The 13,771-nt window shown below is 39.4% G+C and overlaps 1 protein-coding gene across 3 annotated transcripts in view; it reads left to right on the top strand.

Moving 5' to 3' along the window:
- Positions 1–13,771, top strand: part of TENT4B (terminal nucleotidyltransferase 4B) — a 51,069-nt gene that overhangs the window by 14,054 nt on the left and 23,244 nt on the right. For 2 of the 3 annotated variants that reach the window (XM_005289812.5, XM_005289811.5), the window contains exons 2-3: positions 9,091–9,214; positions 13,664–13,710. In XM_005289812.5, the coding sequence (XP_005289869.2) occupies positions 9,091–9,214; positions 13,664–13,710 (171 nt within the window). Of the gene's footprint in view, positions 1–2,464; positions 2,577–9,090; positions 9,215–13,663; positions 13,711–13,771 lie in introns of those variants that run through there. The other variant, XM_024104121.3, reaches the window with a different exon arrangement.

Raw genomic sequence — 13,771 nt, 5'->3', positions numbered from 1 at the left:
TTATATCACTAAGCTTGATAAATGGTTTTTAAAAAAACCCTCTGTAAATGTGGAAATGGCTACTAGAATTTACTGGCAGAGCTAGATCATGGGAAATGGTTTGAAAGGCATCTGTGTTCAGGCATAACTGTTGCTGCATAAACTGAAGTAACTGACAAACTGATCAATGCATTGGGTGCCTTCCTCTTGAGCCTCCAGAACTGATGTCGGTAGCTTAGTAAGGATTATTGTTGCTTTTTCTTGAAATGTGATGGTGGTTTAAAAGAATCTCTTTAAAGGACACTGTCAGAAGTAACCCCACCCCATCCTCAATCTTGCTCTTTTAAAAATATGTATATGATTCCTGATGTTCCATCCCACCATCTAAAATAGGGGCAACAAAAATGACTTCCTGAGTGAGAGTTGTAATGTTGTAATATCAGTTCCTCACTTTGGTATCCCATGGACCTGCTGTGGACGAAACCTCTATAGCCTCCAGGAGTGACAGTGAGTCCTCTCTGGGCTTGTATAAGCACAAGTGCTGCTTTATCTGTACTGCTATAGTTTTGAAGTATAAAGGTTTGTCTACTGATATATCTTTATACCACTATAGCTATTTTTATACTGGAAGGAAAATAAGCAATACGGGCATAAGGCACCTCCATACCAGTATAACTGTGTCTACACTCTGGATTCTAATTATATAACTATTTTGGTTTATTTAAAAAAAAAAAAAAACTCCTCAATCCTGACAGTTTTTATACTTGTACAGAAATTGTGTGTAGACCAGTCTCATGCATAACCATCGCCCAACTGCAAAACCATCAGCTAGTCTTCAGCTAGGATTTTTAACTGTTCCAGCTCTAGATTTGGAGAGTTGATATTTTTCAGTACCAAGGTAGATCTCTTTTTAAAAGGGATGTTGTCAACTCAGTTTTTTTTTTTTAAATTATCAGTTTCTGATAAGAGCACCCTTTACTTAGTAAGTCTTGATTAAAAAAAAAAAATTCTGTTCCCTTGTTGTTTATGAATACCTATTTTAGCAAGTGAGAAATTGGCACACTTTTCAGCGGAAACAGTGAAAATTATACAAAATGTGTCGGAAAAGAAGCATCTCTTTTACGTCTTTCTGTTAGTAATCTTAACTGCTACCTATAACTATAGTATGCACAAAATTTAGATAGAAATGTTTGGGTTTTTTAAATTGACTGTGTTCCTCTAAAGTGAAACTTGGGTGCTTTTTAAACGTAGGGCTTGTCAGCCTTGCTCTAGTTGCTTTATGAAGCTGATTTCAACACCAATCCTTTCCCCAAATTGAACTGAAAAATTTTTTAAGCTAGCAGCTTTCACGTATCCTCACTAAAGAAGATGGGACAGGTTATTCAGAGAAGATAAAAACAATTGCCCATAATTTAATATTACAGATGTTCTAGAGCAATTATGCAGTTGATGTATTTAAGGACATTGTACTTAAACATACTGGACCTTTCACTGTTTCAGAACAGAGCAAACAAATTTTGGCCTTCTATAGTGTCTGTACTGAAGGCATGTAAGCTGGCTTGAAAGTTCTGTACAGCATATATAGCCAATTCTTGCTACCTCTGACATCAGTTGCAAAACTCCCATTGCCTTCAAAGGGAGCAGGTTTAAATTTGTGACTAAGACCCTGATTCAGCAAGGTACTAAAGCAGGTGCTTAACTAACTTTAAGCATGTGACTACAGTAGTCCCATTGGCTTTAGTTTTAAGTTAGTTTGGTATATGCGGGCAGTTAAAGGCTCTCTAGCTTATCTAACGTTTAAATTGCAGCCCAACTCTTCAGTGGGGAGTATAGTTTACACATCTCTGGCTGTAGGTAGCTGTGGGAAGCCAGAAGTGTGCCTTAAAGGCTTAAGCAAAGGCTTTTTTCATATGACCCTATTCCCTTCTAAATTTTTCAGCAGTGAGAAATGTCAAAATCAAAACTGTGTAATGTTTGCCTTTTTTAAAAAAAGCTGTCTTAATTGTGATTGATTGTTTATCAGTAATGCAACGTTTTCCAGTGATTAAAGCCCCCCTCTCTGTAGCCTATTTAACACTAGAGTCTCCCATGACACCGTAGCCACATGATCTGCTTTCTCACATTCCTATAATTTGTTTTTCTTTTCTCTTGCTTGTCTCACTTTTCTTGTCACTGTCTTTTATCAGGTTAACTTACATTTTATGCTTTTGTTTCCCTTCACCTCTCTGACCAGATCTCTCCTCCTCCTCTTGCTCCCATATCTGTTGTGAGTGTTTCCCATTGTATGTCTCCTCTTCCTCATCTTTCTGTCGACAAATTATTCCCTGCTTTGTTCTTTCTCTGTTGGAGCTGTTCCTTCACCCCACTCCTGTTTATGGGATGTTGTTTTTTATTTTCCTGTTCTCCTTGTTTTAGGAGAAAGCTGTTGCATATTCTCTCACTCCTTTCTTTTTTCCCCCAACCACATCCGCTATACAAGGCTATTCCTTGCCTGGGATAGTGCAGAGCAAAGACCTGTGTAGCCCCACCTTAGTGGAGGAGGGAGAACAGAAACTGAAGACTGCAGGCACAGTTTCCAGGAGACTCTAGAGAAGCAGGTACACCCATATGTTTAGGCGTGTGTCTCAGATTGGGAAACAAAATGCTGTGCAGTTTTCTTGTTGGCTTTGGAGAGTTAAATGTGAAAGAAGGAAGAAAACAAAGGATCAAAAACCACCTAATTATGGACTCAGCAATGGAATATTTCCACTGCTATATTGAAAGCTGTAAAGATACATGAAGTTGCGTGATATCTACTAAAGAATGTTAGCAGAAGTGATTTTTGTTTAGATTAAATGATTTTTAGATTTGCAGGTCTGCTTTGTTTGAAACATCAGACTACAGAATAAATTTTTAAATTTGACTATTAACTGTTGTATAATTGTTTTCTGTGACAGGACTAGTTTTTTATACCCATCAAATCTATGATTAAGGCTATGTTTTAGTCACCGGTATTTTTAGTAAAAGTCATGGACAGGTCAGGGGCAGTAAACAAAAATTCACAGCCCATGACCTGTCCATGATTTGTACTATATACCCCTGACTAAATCTTGGGTGCTCTCGGGCTGGGAGTGCTGGGGAGGGTCTTGGCGGGGCTGGCAGGCTCCCTACCTGGCTCCACGCAGCTCCCCAGGAGTGGCGACATGTCCCTCAGTTCCAAGGCAGAGGCACAGCTGGGGGGGACTCCGTGTGCTGCCCCCACCCTGAGTGTCAGCTCTGTAGCCCCCATTGGCTAGGAACTGTGGCCAATGGGAGCTGTGGGGGCGGTGCCTGTGGGCAGAGGCAGCACACAGCTGTCTGGCCATGCCTCTGCCTAGGATGGAGCTGAGGGACGTCACCGCTTACGGGGAGCCCACCGAGGTAAGTGCTGCCTGTGCCCCTACCCCAGCCCTGAGCCCCCTCCCACACCCAAACTCCTGCTGGGGTGCGGGAGGGGCGTGGTGGCCTGAGACTGCCCCAGCAGCAGCCAGTGTGGCTGGTCCAGGGGCTGCCCGAGCTACTCAGGCGGCCCATGGGCCAGTCGCACCAGCAACTGCAGAAGTCATGGATGTTCTAGAAAGTCACAGAATCTGTGACCTCCGTGACCATCACAGTCTTATCTATGATTATTCAGTATTTAATAGAAATTTCTTCTTTTCAAAAAGAAAGCAAGAAAGTAAATTGTGACTTAACAAGTTTTTAAACTCAACTCGGAATTTTTTTCTGAACTCATTGTAGAAGAGAAAGCAGACATCTTCAAGAATAAGTTTATTCTTATCCTGTCAGTGAAAGATAAGGCTGCTTATTCACTGAAGAAATTTGCCTGCATTCTTGAGTTGAAACAATCCTGAATCTACTAAATGAAGACAAGTTTCATCCTGATTGAGACAAAGCTAATTCTAAAATAGTCTGAACAGTATTTCATATCTTTTTCAAAATAAAATAGGAATAAAAATTGTCCTACAGTTCATGTTTTCCCATAAGTCTTCATTAAAACTCCAGGAATGAGACTTTAGATCAGAAATTAATCCTGTCTCTCCTTGACACTTGCCAAATGTATACCCATCAAGCAGAATTTTTGCTTATTTTGTTCCTCTACCACTTAATTAGTTGATTTGAAAAATTCTAAAAAATTGTGAATAATTGATTCATGTTTATGGTGTTTTGGGGTCATACTACTTGTTCACTAATATTCATGTGATAGCCAGTATACATGAAAACGTACCTGGTACAAATTTGTGAATAATGTGTCCCCCTCCCCCTTCTCTAGTTAAGAGACGAAATATTCAGTAGAAAGCAGAAAACATACTGAATAACCAGTCACACACCATGAATAGTAAATAGTTCATCAGCTGTTCACTGACTATCTGGAATAATTTTCAAAAGGCTCCTAAATCAGTTAGGTACTCCTAGAAATTCTACTTGGTCTGAAAACTTAAGCATCTGAACTATTAATCAAATAACATTCTGAGCTGTAAGGATTGTGAATCTCTTCTTCCCCCAAAATACCATATTGTAGCCTCTAGCTTTCCTATGAAAAATGGGGTTCCTTTTTTGGGGGCGTCTGATTTTTCACCCATTTAAATCCATAGTAAAGCCTCCTTTGATTTCAGTGGATACAGAATTGAACCTTTTGTAAAATCATTCTTAAAGGAACAGCTAGTTTAAAAATCATTTTTAAAAAATCCTTGCTTACAAATAAGTGTCCCAAGAAGGGATTTTAATTAAACTTAAAAAGAACAGGAGTACTTGTGGCACCTTAGAGACTAACAAATTTATTAGAGCATAAGCTTTCATTGACTACAGCCCACTTCTTCGGATGCATATAGAAGCTTATGCTCTAATAAATTTGTTAGTCTCTAAGGTGCCACAAGTACTCCTGTTCTTTTTGCAGATACAGACTAACGCGGCTGCTACTCTGAAACCTGTAATTAAACTTAAAAACCTAAATTGTGTCTTTAATTGAACATAGGATTGACATTCAGTAACAAGGTATTTCTGCTCCTGAGGATGTGACATCGCCCCCTGGTTGGTTGGGTTTTTTATTTTTTCCCCCCCTCCTAATCTGCACCCAGAGACTTTCAACTGGTCTGCCTCTTATTGAGGTCCAGAATGAGATAAGTAAATCTGAATCCAGTTACCAGATTTGCATGACTACTTGAAGATGAAAACTGATAAGGGTATGGCTACTTTTTACAAAGTCAACTTAATCTCTGAACAGGCTGGGCTGAACTTTTGCTCAGCCCCAGAATTCTGGTGAAGAAAAAATACTCCATCTGTAATCAGTATCTTCAGTCGTTTTCATGAAAACAGTATAGCCCTTAATGTTCCTGCTAATTTTCACTGATCCCCATGATGGATTTACGGTACTGCAAGTGCATTATGTTACTTAAAATTGTGTCTTGATCATTTGGAGTAATAGGTGAATTTCTAATATGGGAATGTAAATCCAATTAAAAATACAGTAAACCGTACTGTGAAGTGTTTTATTATTGCTATACAGTAGTTTGTTTGAAGAGAACTCTGCCCCCTGCTGGAAGCACTGGCACCTGAAGAAAGAGTGGTCACCTGGAAAAGAGGGGCAGTGAGTTGAGACCACTGAACGGACTGGTTTTTTGTTGTGCAGTTTAAAAAGACCAGGCATCTATTTTTGAATTGTTACTGCATTAGCAAGGGACTAGCTGCACAAGACTCCTTGCTTCCGATGAGTTTTGACAGTGTAACAATTATTATTGCAGTGTAACAATTTCTTTAAAGAAAAAGGAAAAAAAAAGGCTTTGTTTTAACTTAGTAACTTAGTAAATGCAGTGGCATTAAATAGTAAGAAATTACTGTCATATTGCTAGAACTAATTTGTGGATACTTTTCATCTTTAAGCTAAAGATTTAAAATTCCTAGAATTTAGATTTAAGACGCTTGCAAACACATTCAGCATTCGCTTTAGTAGTCTAGTTAGGGTACATCTATACTGCACACTATTGGCAGTGGTGTGCGGTGTATGCATAGCCACATGCATCTGTGAAAAGCAAGCTGTGTCTACACTGCAGAGTGTAGCTACACAAATCAGTGAAAGGCTTTGGTGCTGCCTTCCCCCTGCCCGGAGCCTTTCAAAGCAGGAGTACGCTCTGGTAGTGGAGAGGCAGCAGGACACTACACAGCTAAAAATAGCAGTGTAGACCAGGAAAGCACTGCTTGGACACATAGAGAACTGTGTAGAATACATACCCACCGGGTTCAGGCATGGCTTTACTTCCAAAAACAGTGCTTCACCAGCTGCTATTTATACTTGTGCTGGGGGGCGGGGGTGTAGCACATGTCCTCTACATACCACCTTAAGGAGAGTGCAGTGTAGATGTATTAATGGTCTTTTATTCATGCATTTACAGTAGCTCAAATATTTTCTAATGTCATTCTTCTAGAAATATCAGTTAATTAGCATATCTGGTACCTATTTTGGAAAATAAAGCTTTAACTAACTTTCTCGGAAGTCCAGTGCACTTATGATTTATGGTTGTATATCCTTGTGTGTTTCTTAATTGCCTGTCTCTTGGCTTTGTAGCTTGCACCATTAGCAGTTAGCAAAATCAGACATGCTAAGTAAAGTATTGGGAACAGGAATGTTAACATTTTAAAGGAAAATGAGAATTTTTTTCCCCATAATTTTTGTTGGATAAATGACCATGTCAAACAAATACAACTACTTATAGAAGGTCCCTGATCAGGGTCAGGTGATGCATCAAACAATTGTTGTATATGGATCAGTTGATATTCTGCATATTATTCTGTTTAATATATAGGTGTTTTTACAGAATTGTTGCTACTTGAGTTAACAGGAATGTAATGCCCATTAAGAACCATAGGGGACAAATCTGTAACAGAGTAATCTTATTTTAAAGCACAAGAACCAAACTTTGTCACTCAGTTTACTGTTTGCTAATGAAGTAACTGTGTTAATGGACAGCTCTCTGCTTTGTCCCATAACCTTTGGAAACATTCAATTTCTAATTTTTCCTTTTTTTAAATTACGAACCGGAAGAACTAAGTTATCACTCTGTTTTTGTTTTTGTTTTTTGTTTTAAATTCTGGCAGACTGACTGTTTAACTAGCATCCTCTTCCTTTGTCACTGCAGGCTGTACTTAACAGTAAATCTGTACATTAATCTGTGTACTCCTGGCCATTACCTCGGAATCTCAGTAGTAAGTGGTAATGTGACCCAATGACTAAAAAATCAAGCCTCTCTGTTACCTAAAAAGCTCTGTTGGCCATGGAGTGTTCAGACTAGAGTTCCCCCAGCATGTGCGTCTCACATAAACTTAATTATCCTGACAGGGTTATAGTGATAGAACTTATAAAATATTAGTTTTATATTACAGACTGAATTGCATCAGGATTTCTAAGAGGAAATATTAAGTGGTGGACTAGGAGACCTTTTGAGAAACCAAATGATTAGGTTTTTATTAGCAAATACCTCCAAGTAGCAGATCACAAACAGTATATTGAGGAATGTGTGTTTTGGTCTCATGTTGAAGATTTTTGAGTGAAAAATACAAGTGGGGAGAGGAGGAAGGAGTAAGACAGTAGGAAGCCAAGTTTTATAGTAACAACCAAGTAAACGCTGAAAGAGCAGCCGTTCAATTTTGCAGATTTGCTGTTAGAAACACTCTGTAGCAGTACCTGAAGAATAGAATGTCCGGCATAAGCATGACCTAGTGATGCTAGTGTAAGAGACTAAAATTAAACTAATTATACAAAGAGCATAGCTAGATACTAAGTAAAAAATAAAGAAAATATTTGATCCTCTAATCCCTTGTCAGTTTTAGTAATCTACAGTGTAACTTGTAATAGGAGAATATTAAAATGTTTCAGACAGATGAAATTTGAGTTGCATATCTCTTTAGTCATAATACTTACTGTCATGTCCCTTTCAGATGTCCTTCATCTATTTCATGACATCTGTGGTATAGCTTTCATTGTGTGTGTGTGTGTGGGGGGGGGGACGACCTTCCATCTGAGGACCTCAACTTTGTAAATCAGTCCTCTTGGCAGTCCATCAGAGCTTCTGGGCAAGATGCATTTGTTTTGACAATTAACTTTTTTTTTTTAAATTCTTTTTAAAACATTTAGCTGCTACTATAATGGGCACTGTAGGAAACAAGTGAAATAAACTCATCAATCACATGTCAGGGATTTATTTAATCTTGCAGGAATTCAATGACAGTTTAAATTTGGTGGTGTTGACAGAGAAAACGTCGTGAAAATGGGCTTTAGTCTTCTGGTTCGTTAGGAGGATGTTGCTATGTGCTAGTGCAAATGGATACACAAATTTCCTGGACTTGTGGATTGAGACTTGTGTTAAATTATACTTAGTGTAGCTGTTTAATTAAAACCGCACCCAAAATGTGTGGGGACTTATTTTTAAAACAATGCAGATGATCAGCTGACTGCCAACTTCATTCTACCCTGTGTTCCATTGATGTGTGTACACAGCTCCTTTTTAACACTAATACGAGAATACAGTGCTTAGTGTGAATGTTTCTGCTTAGGAGTGGACAAATAGGTACATATAACTGAGATGACTCTAACTACAGACAACTGTTTGTTAGTTGACATTTGTTTAAATGTCTCAGAATTGATTTTGTGTGGATTAACAAATCGCTTGTGCTGACACTGGCGATTAATCAGTTAGTGACAAGGGACTAACTGAAAAGGTTAGCTAAAAGGCTTTTGTTTAAATATTTGGATACTGTGCGTACCCTGAACTCATCATTAGAGACTTCCTTGAAGATTTAAAGCTTTATACATCATGCTGATGCTAACATATTTAGTAGTGCTATTTCTTTCACTTTTAGTGTGACCAAAAGCAGCTTTGATTAACTTCCACATTCTTCATAAACATGATATAAGAATATCCTATGTTTTGTAGATTAATGTGTTGAAATTAAACTTCCGTAAATCTGAATTTACTTTTGTTGAAGGCAGACAATAGTTTTGTTTAGTGTTGAATGTCCTTGAAATATTTCTAAACCATTTCAGATAATAGCAGCCATTTTAATTTTTCTCTTTTAGTTAACTTATCTTTTTTCTCTCGTCAGTCTTCATGAAGAAATCATTGATTTCTACAAGTACATGTCTCCCAGACCGGAAGAAGAAAGAATGCGAATGGAAGTGGTGAACAGAATAGAAAACGTTATTAAGGAGCTCTGGCCGAATGCAGATGTGAGTAGGGCTTGGCATGCTCTAACAAAAAGCTTTGTTTCTGCTTGTGTCTTCGTAAACAGTTTTTTTTTGTTTTTTTTTTGTTACACTACCACTTTCCCCCGTTATTCCATATATAACTTTATGCTCAAATTGTGATATAGAAGATATTAACTATTTCTATGGCATCATAGTTGAGCTTGGTACTGTAGACATGTACAGTAACTCCTCACTTAACATTGTCCCGGTTAATATTGTTATGTTGCTGATCTATTAGGGAACAAGCTCGTTTAAAGTTGTGCAATACTCACTTATAACTTCGTTTGGCAGCTGCCTGCTTTGTCCACTGCTTGCAGGATTCTCTGGAAGAGCAGCCCCTCCTTGTGGGGATTAGAATCAGGGGTGGCCAGCAGTCTCTTTCCCCCCCCCCCCCCCCCATCAGCTCCCCTAAATTCCCTGTAAGGTGGCTTGGCAGCTGCCCAGCAGCAGTTCAGCTGTCCCTCCCCCCCCCCCCTCCCCTGCTGCTCCTGACCTGCCCTCTCCCTTGGAGCTGCTCTCGGGAGCTTGCTGGGGGTGTGTGTGTGTGTGTGCTGATATCAGGATGTCCCCCTGCTCCTGCCCTGTGGTCTCCTCCCCCCCCCCCCGTTCCCCCTCCCCGCTCTGTACCCCCTCTCCACAAAGCTGAGGAGAGGGACAGAGAGGAGGGAGCTGGCTGGAAGCTTTTGCTTCCTGTCTGAACTGGCTGATCTGCTTAAAAGGGCAATGTACTTGAAGTGGTGTCAGTGTATTTAAAGGGGCAATGCACGTCTCTCTCACTCATGCATCTACCCCCCAGCACTTTGGAAAGTCAGCACCTGTGCAGCCGTGTGTGTGCTATCAGGAGGAGGGAGTGGTGTGCTCCAGCTGGATAGCATGGGCTCATCATCATTTCAGTTTTTGCAGGGAAGGGTTTGCAGCTACTGCCCTGCATTGGTTGTGTTTCCTCTCTCCTGTCTCAGTCCATGCTGCCTTGCAGAGTGTGAGGCTACATTAACAGCAGCCTATTAACCCTTGAGGGCTCAGCTGAGTGCTGGTGGTTCATCATTTAGCAGCAAGGCATTCCTTGGGAAATATTCCACTCTCTTACTCCACCACCTCAACCAAGCTTCACAATCATTCATTGCTGTATACAATATTAAACTGTTTGTTTAAAATTGTTTAAAACTTATACTGTATATGTATATAATGTCTTTTGTCTGGCAAAAAAAAATTTCCCTGGAACCTAACCCCCCCCCATTTACATTAATTCTTATGGGGAAATTGGATTTGCTTAACATGGTTTTGCTTTTTCAGGAACATAATTACAACGTTAAGTGAGGAGTTACTGTATATGAACAAATGCCCTGGTTAGGGAAGCTAAATTAGATATACTACCAACAAAGGAAGGGTATGAGATCTAACCAGAATTATATTTGGGTGTTTGTTACCACGCATCTCATTAGTTCTTAACTTTTTTTTTTTTTAATGTTACTTAAGAGTGTGAGGTAAGGCAGAAGTGTAGGAGAACATGACTGGTGGGGGAGGCCTACCTGATTGCATTGAGGTGGCTTGTGCTGCTGGAAAAGAGACGCTTATGTGCATACAGGTATAAGAGAGAGTGTAGGAAGGAACTATGACTTAGATCAGGGTTTCTCAGGACAATTTTTTTTGGTGGCCTCAAAGTGCAACCACCAACTCTTGCTGGCCGCTGTCACACTTTTCACTCAAATACTTACTTGCTTCAGGAAAAACAAATAAATATGCACATATACATGTCCAAAATCATTGTAATTTATTTATTGCTAGCTTGTAAGTCCTGTTGTTAAAAGTGATATTAACAAACATACAAATATCACTTTTCACAGCATACTTACTCAGCCCCAGCAAAGCTGGGGACAAATTAAGCCCTGGATTCAGGGGTCGGGGGAGACAGCAGGAGCCAGGGGTGATTTGGGTCGGGGGTCAGAGCCTGATGCCCCGTAGCCAGAGCCCAGAGTCCCATGGCTGGGGGATGGAGCCCAAAACTGCATGGCCATAGCCTGGGGCCTACCATTGCGCAGTCAGAGCCCAGGGCCGGAGCCCGAAGCCCCATGGCCAGAGCCTGCTGCGCCACCCCATGGGTGACGCCCAAAGCCTGAGCCCCACCACCCCTGGGAAGGTGGGGAACTTACCAGCTGCCTGCTCCTCCAGCGTTGTGCCCCAGCTGTCTCCAGAAGGGGCAGGGCCCGACCCCTGCTTGCAGCCCTAGCAGCCAACACCAAGGCAGTGCCTCCAGGAGCAACATTGGTGTAGATGATGACGATATGCTGTAGCTCATGACTCTCAAATTATTGTTGTAGTTCTCATCTTGTAAAATCCTTGCATGTGCTTTCAAATTTAAACTGTTCACTCTGTTTTTTAATTTTAAATAAAGCATTACTACAATAAATTAACTCCATAGAATGTAATTTAGAAATACAATATCGCTTCACTTGCCCCAAGGATATTAGTTGCTTGGTGTTTTACTGGGGGAAGCTTGAGTGGTGCCTGGTCTCTGTCCATGGCTCTAGCCAGTGCTATTCACATTACCTTCACATGTAAGTTTTTTTTTATTTTTGTTTTTAAAACCCTATAAATTTCAGATGTGACAAATCTAGGTACAGTATAACTTGAATTTGAAATTAACTAGTGTTCTTGTATACTGTGACACCAAAACACACAACCAATAAGGTGTAAACAGTGTGAACAAGCATGTTGAAACCATTTATGAGCACAAACAATAAAATAAAATAAAATAGCCTGTCCCCATGAATTAAACTTTAAAACAAGACATGGTACATACATTGTATGCTTTCCCCACATCATTCAAGAAAGGGATAAAAAGTTGATTGTGTAAAACTATATATCTTAACCTGTAACTTTATGTATAGACTTCAGAAATTGTCATTTGCTCTCTTACTTGAGCGGGATGTGCTTAGAAGGAAACATTCCTAATAAGTGAGAATTGTTCTGTGGTGGAACCCAGCTGATGCCAAGGAGAGGCTTTAATTACACTGAAACTGAACAACATTTAGTGATTTTTTTTAAGTGAAGGCATTTAAAATAAAATAAAAGAACTTGACGACGTGAACATTAAATCTTGCTAGTATTGTATAAACAAAAGTTGTCATACAATGAAATTCAGAGGAAAGCTTGTCATATTAACCTTAACTGTACTTGGATATTACACAGTCCTCCGCGTTGGTCAGAGAACAGTTGATGTTGCATACCTTGTGCGATTATGACAATACCATAGTTGGACACAAGATGGGCAGTAGTAAGCTTAAGTCTATTTAATCTGGCAAACATAAAATTCACTGTTTTAAACGTTGGGGTGGGAGAGGAATATAAACTGGCTTGCAAAGGGTTCCTATTTTGCATTAATTGTGGGTGTTAGGATTTGTGTTTGTTAGAATGAATACCTCTGGGTACGTTGCATGGTAAAGGTTCTCTTAGAAACATTAGCATTGTATTAATGTCTGCAAAATCCAAGACAGAAGGAAGAAGTCAGTAAGTCAGGGGTGTGGAAAATCTATATCCCTGAGCAATGCAGTTATATCAACCTAACTTCCAGTGTAGACAGTGCTATGTCATTGGAAGGGTTTCGCCCTTCAACGTAACTACCACCTCTCAGGGAGGTGGAGTACCTATGACGCTGACAGGAGAAGCCGCCTTATTAGTGTAGGTAGTGTCTTCACTGAAGCGTTACAATGGCGCAGCTGCATCAGTGCATCTGTGCCACTGTAGGATTTTAAGTGTAGACATGCACTAAGATTGTAAAGATGTTAGCAAAAATATAAATAGTTTACATGCAAGCAGAAAAATGCACCTGCACCAACACAATAAGAATGCTGAAGGATAGTATTAATAGCACTCCTAGCACACTCCAAAAAGTTAGTGCTTGCAACACTTCTATAAAGTAGATGGTAATATATATTTGTGGTAGTACAAAGGTATAAATGGCTTGAGAGCTAGAACACAAACTCTTTTTTGCCTGGATGTTATATCAGACTCTTTGATGCTTTTCTCTAGTATTATTATTTTTAAAAATAGTTTCTTATACATTTAAGTATTTTTAAAATGAGGGATTTGTAATGGAAAAGCTGATGGAGCTAGAACTCTACTGTCACGAGTAGCACTTTAGTTAGAAATAATATTTATTCTGATATTGTCTTCTATCTGTACAGCTGCTTACTGTCATGTATATTTTTAGGCCTATTGCTGCATTGCTCTATTTCTAATCTTCTTTTAAAGTTAAAGATGTAAATACTTGAGTTTGCCAGGCTCCTCTGTTTTATGGTCATGTTAAATATTTCAGTAATACCTAAAACTACCAGTGGAGGGTAGCAATAGTCAAACTTTTCTGGAGACTCGATTAGATAATTGTTCAGAAATTTAAAAGGTGCATTCTAATGCCCTATTTTTCTGTTATAGGTGCAGATATTTGGAAGTTTTAAAACTGGTTTATATCTACCTACTAGGTTAGTACCTTTTCAGTAACTTCTTCTACATTGTTTAGGCATATTTTGAAGTCTCTTCCTC

Source organism: Chrysemys picta, chromosome 14 (genome assembly GCF_011386835.1).
Source record: "Chrysemys picta bellii isolate R12L10 chromosome 14, ASM1138683v2, whole genome shotgun sequence".
Lineage (NCBI taxonomy): Eukaryota > Metazoa > Chordata > Testudines > Emydidae > Chrysemys > Chrysemys picta.
The sequence above is the reverse complement of the archived record's forward strand: the minus strand, read 5'-3'. Positions and strand labels throughout refer to the sequence as shown.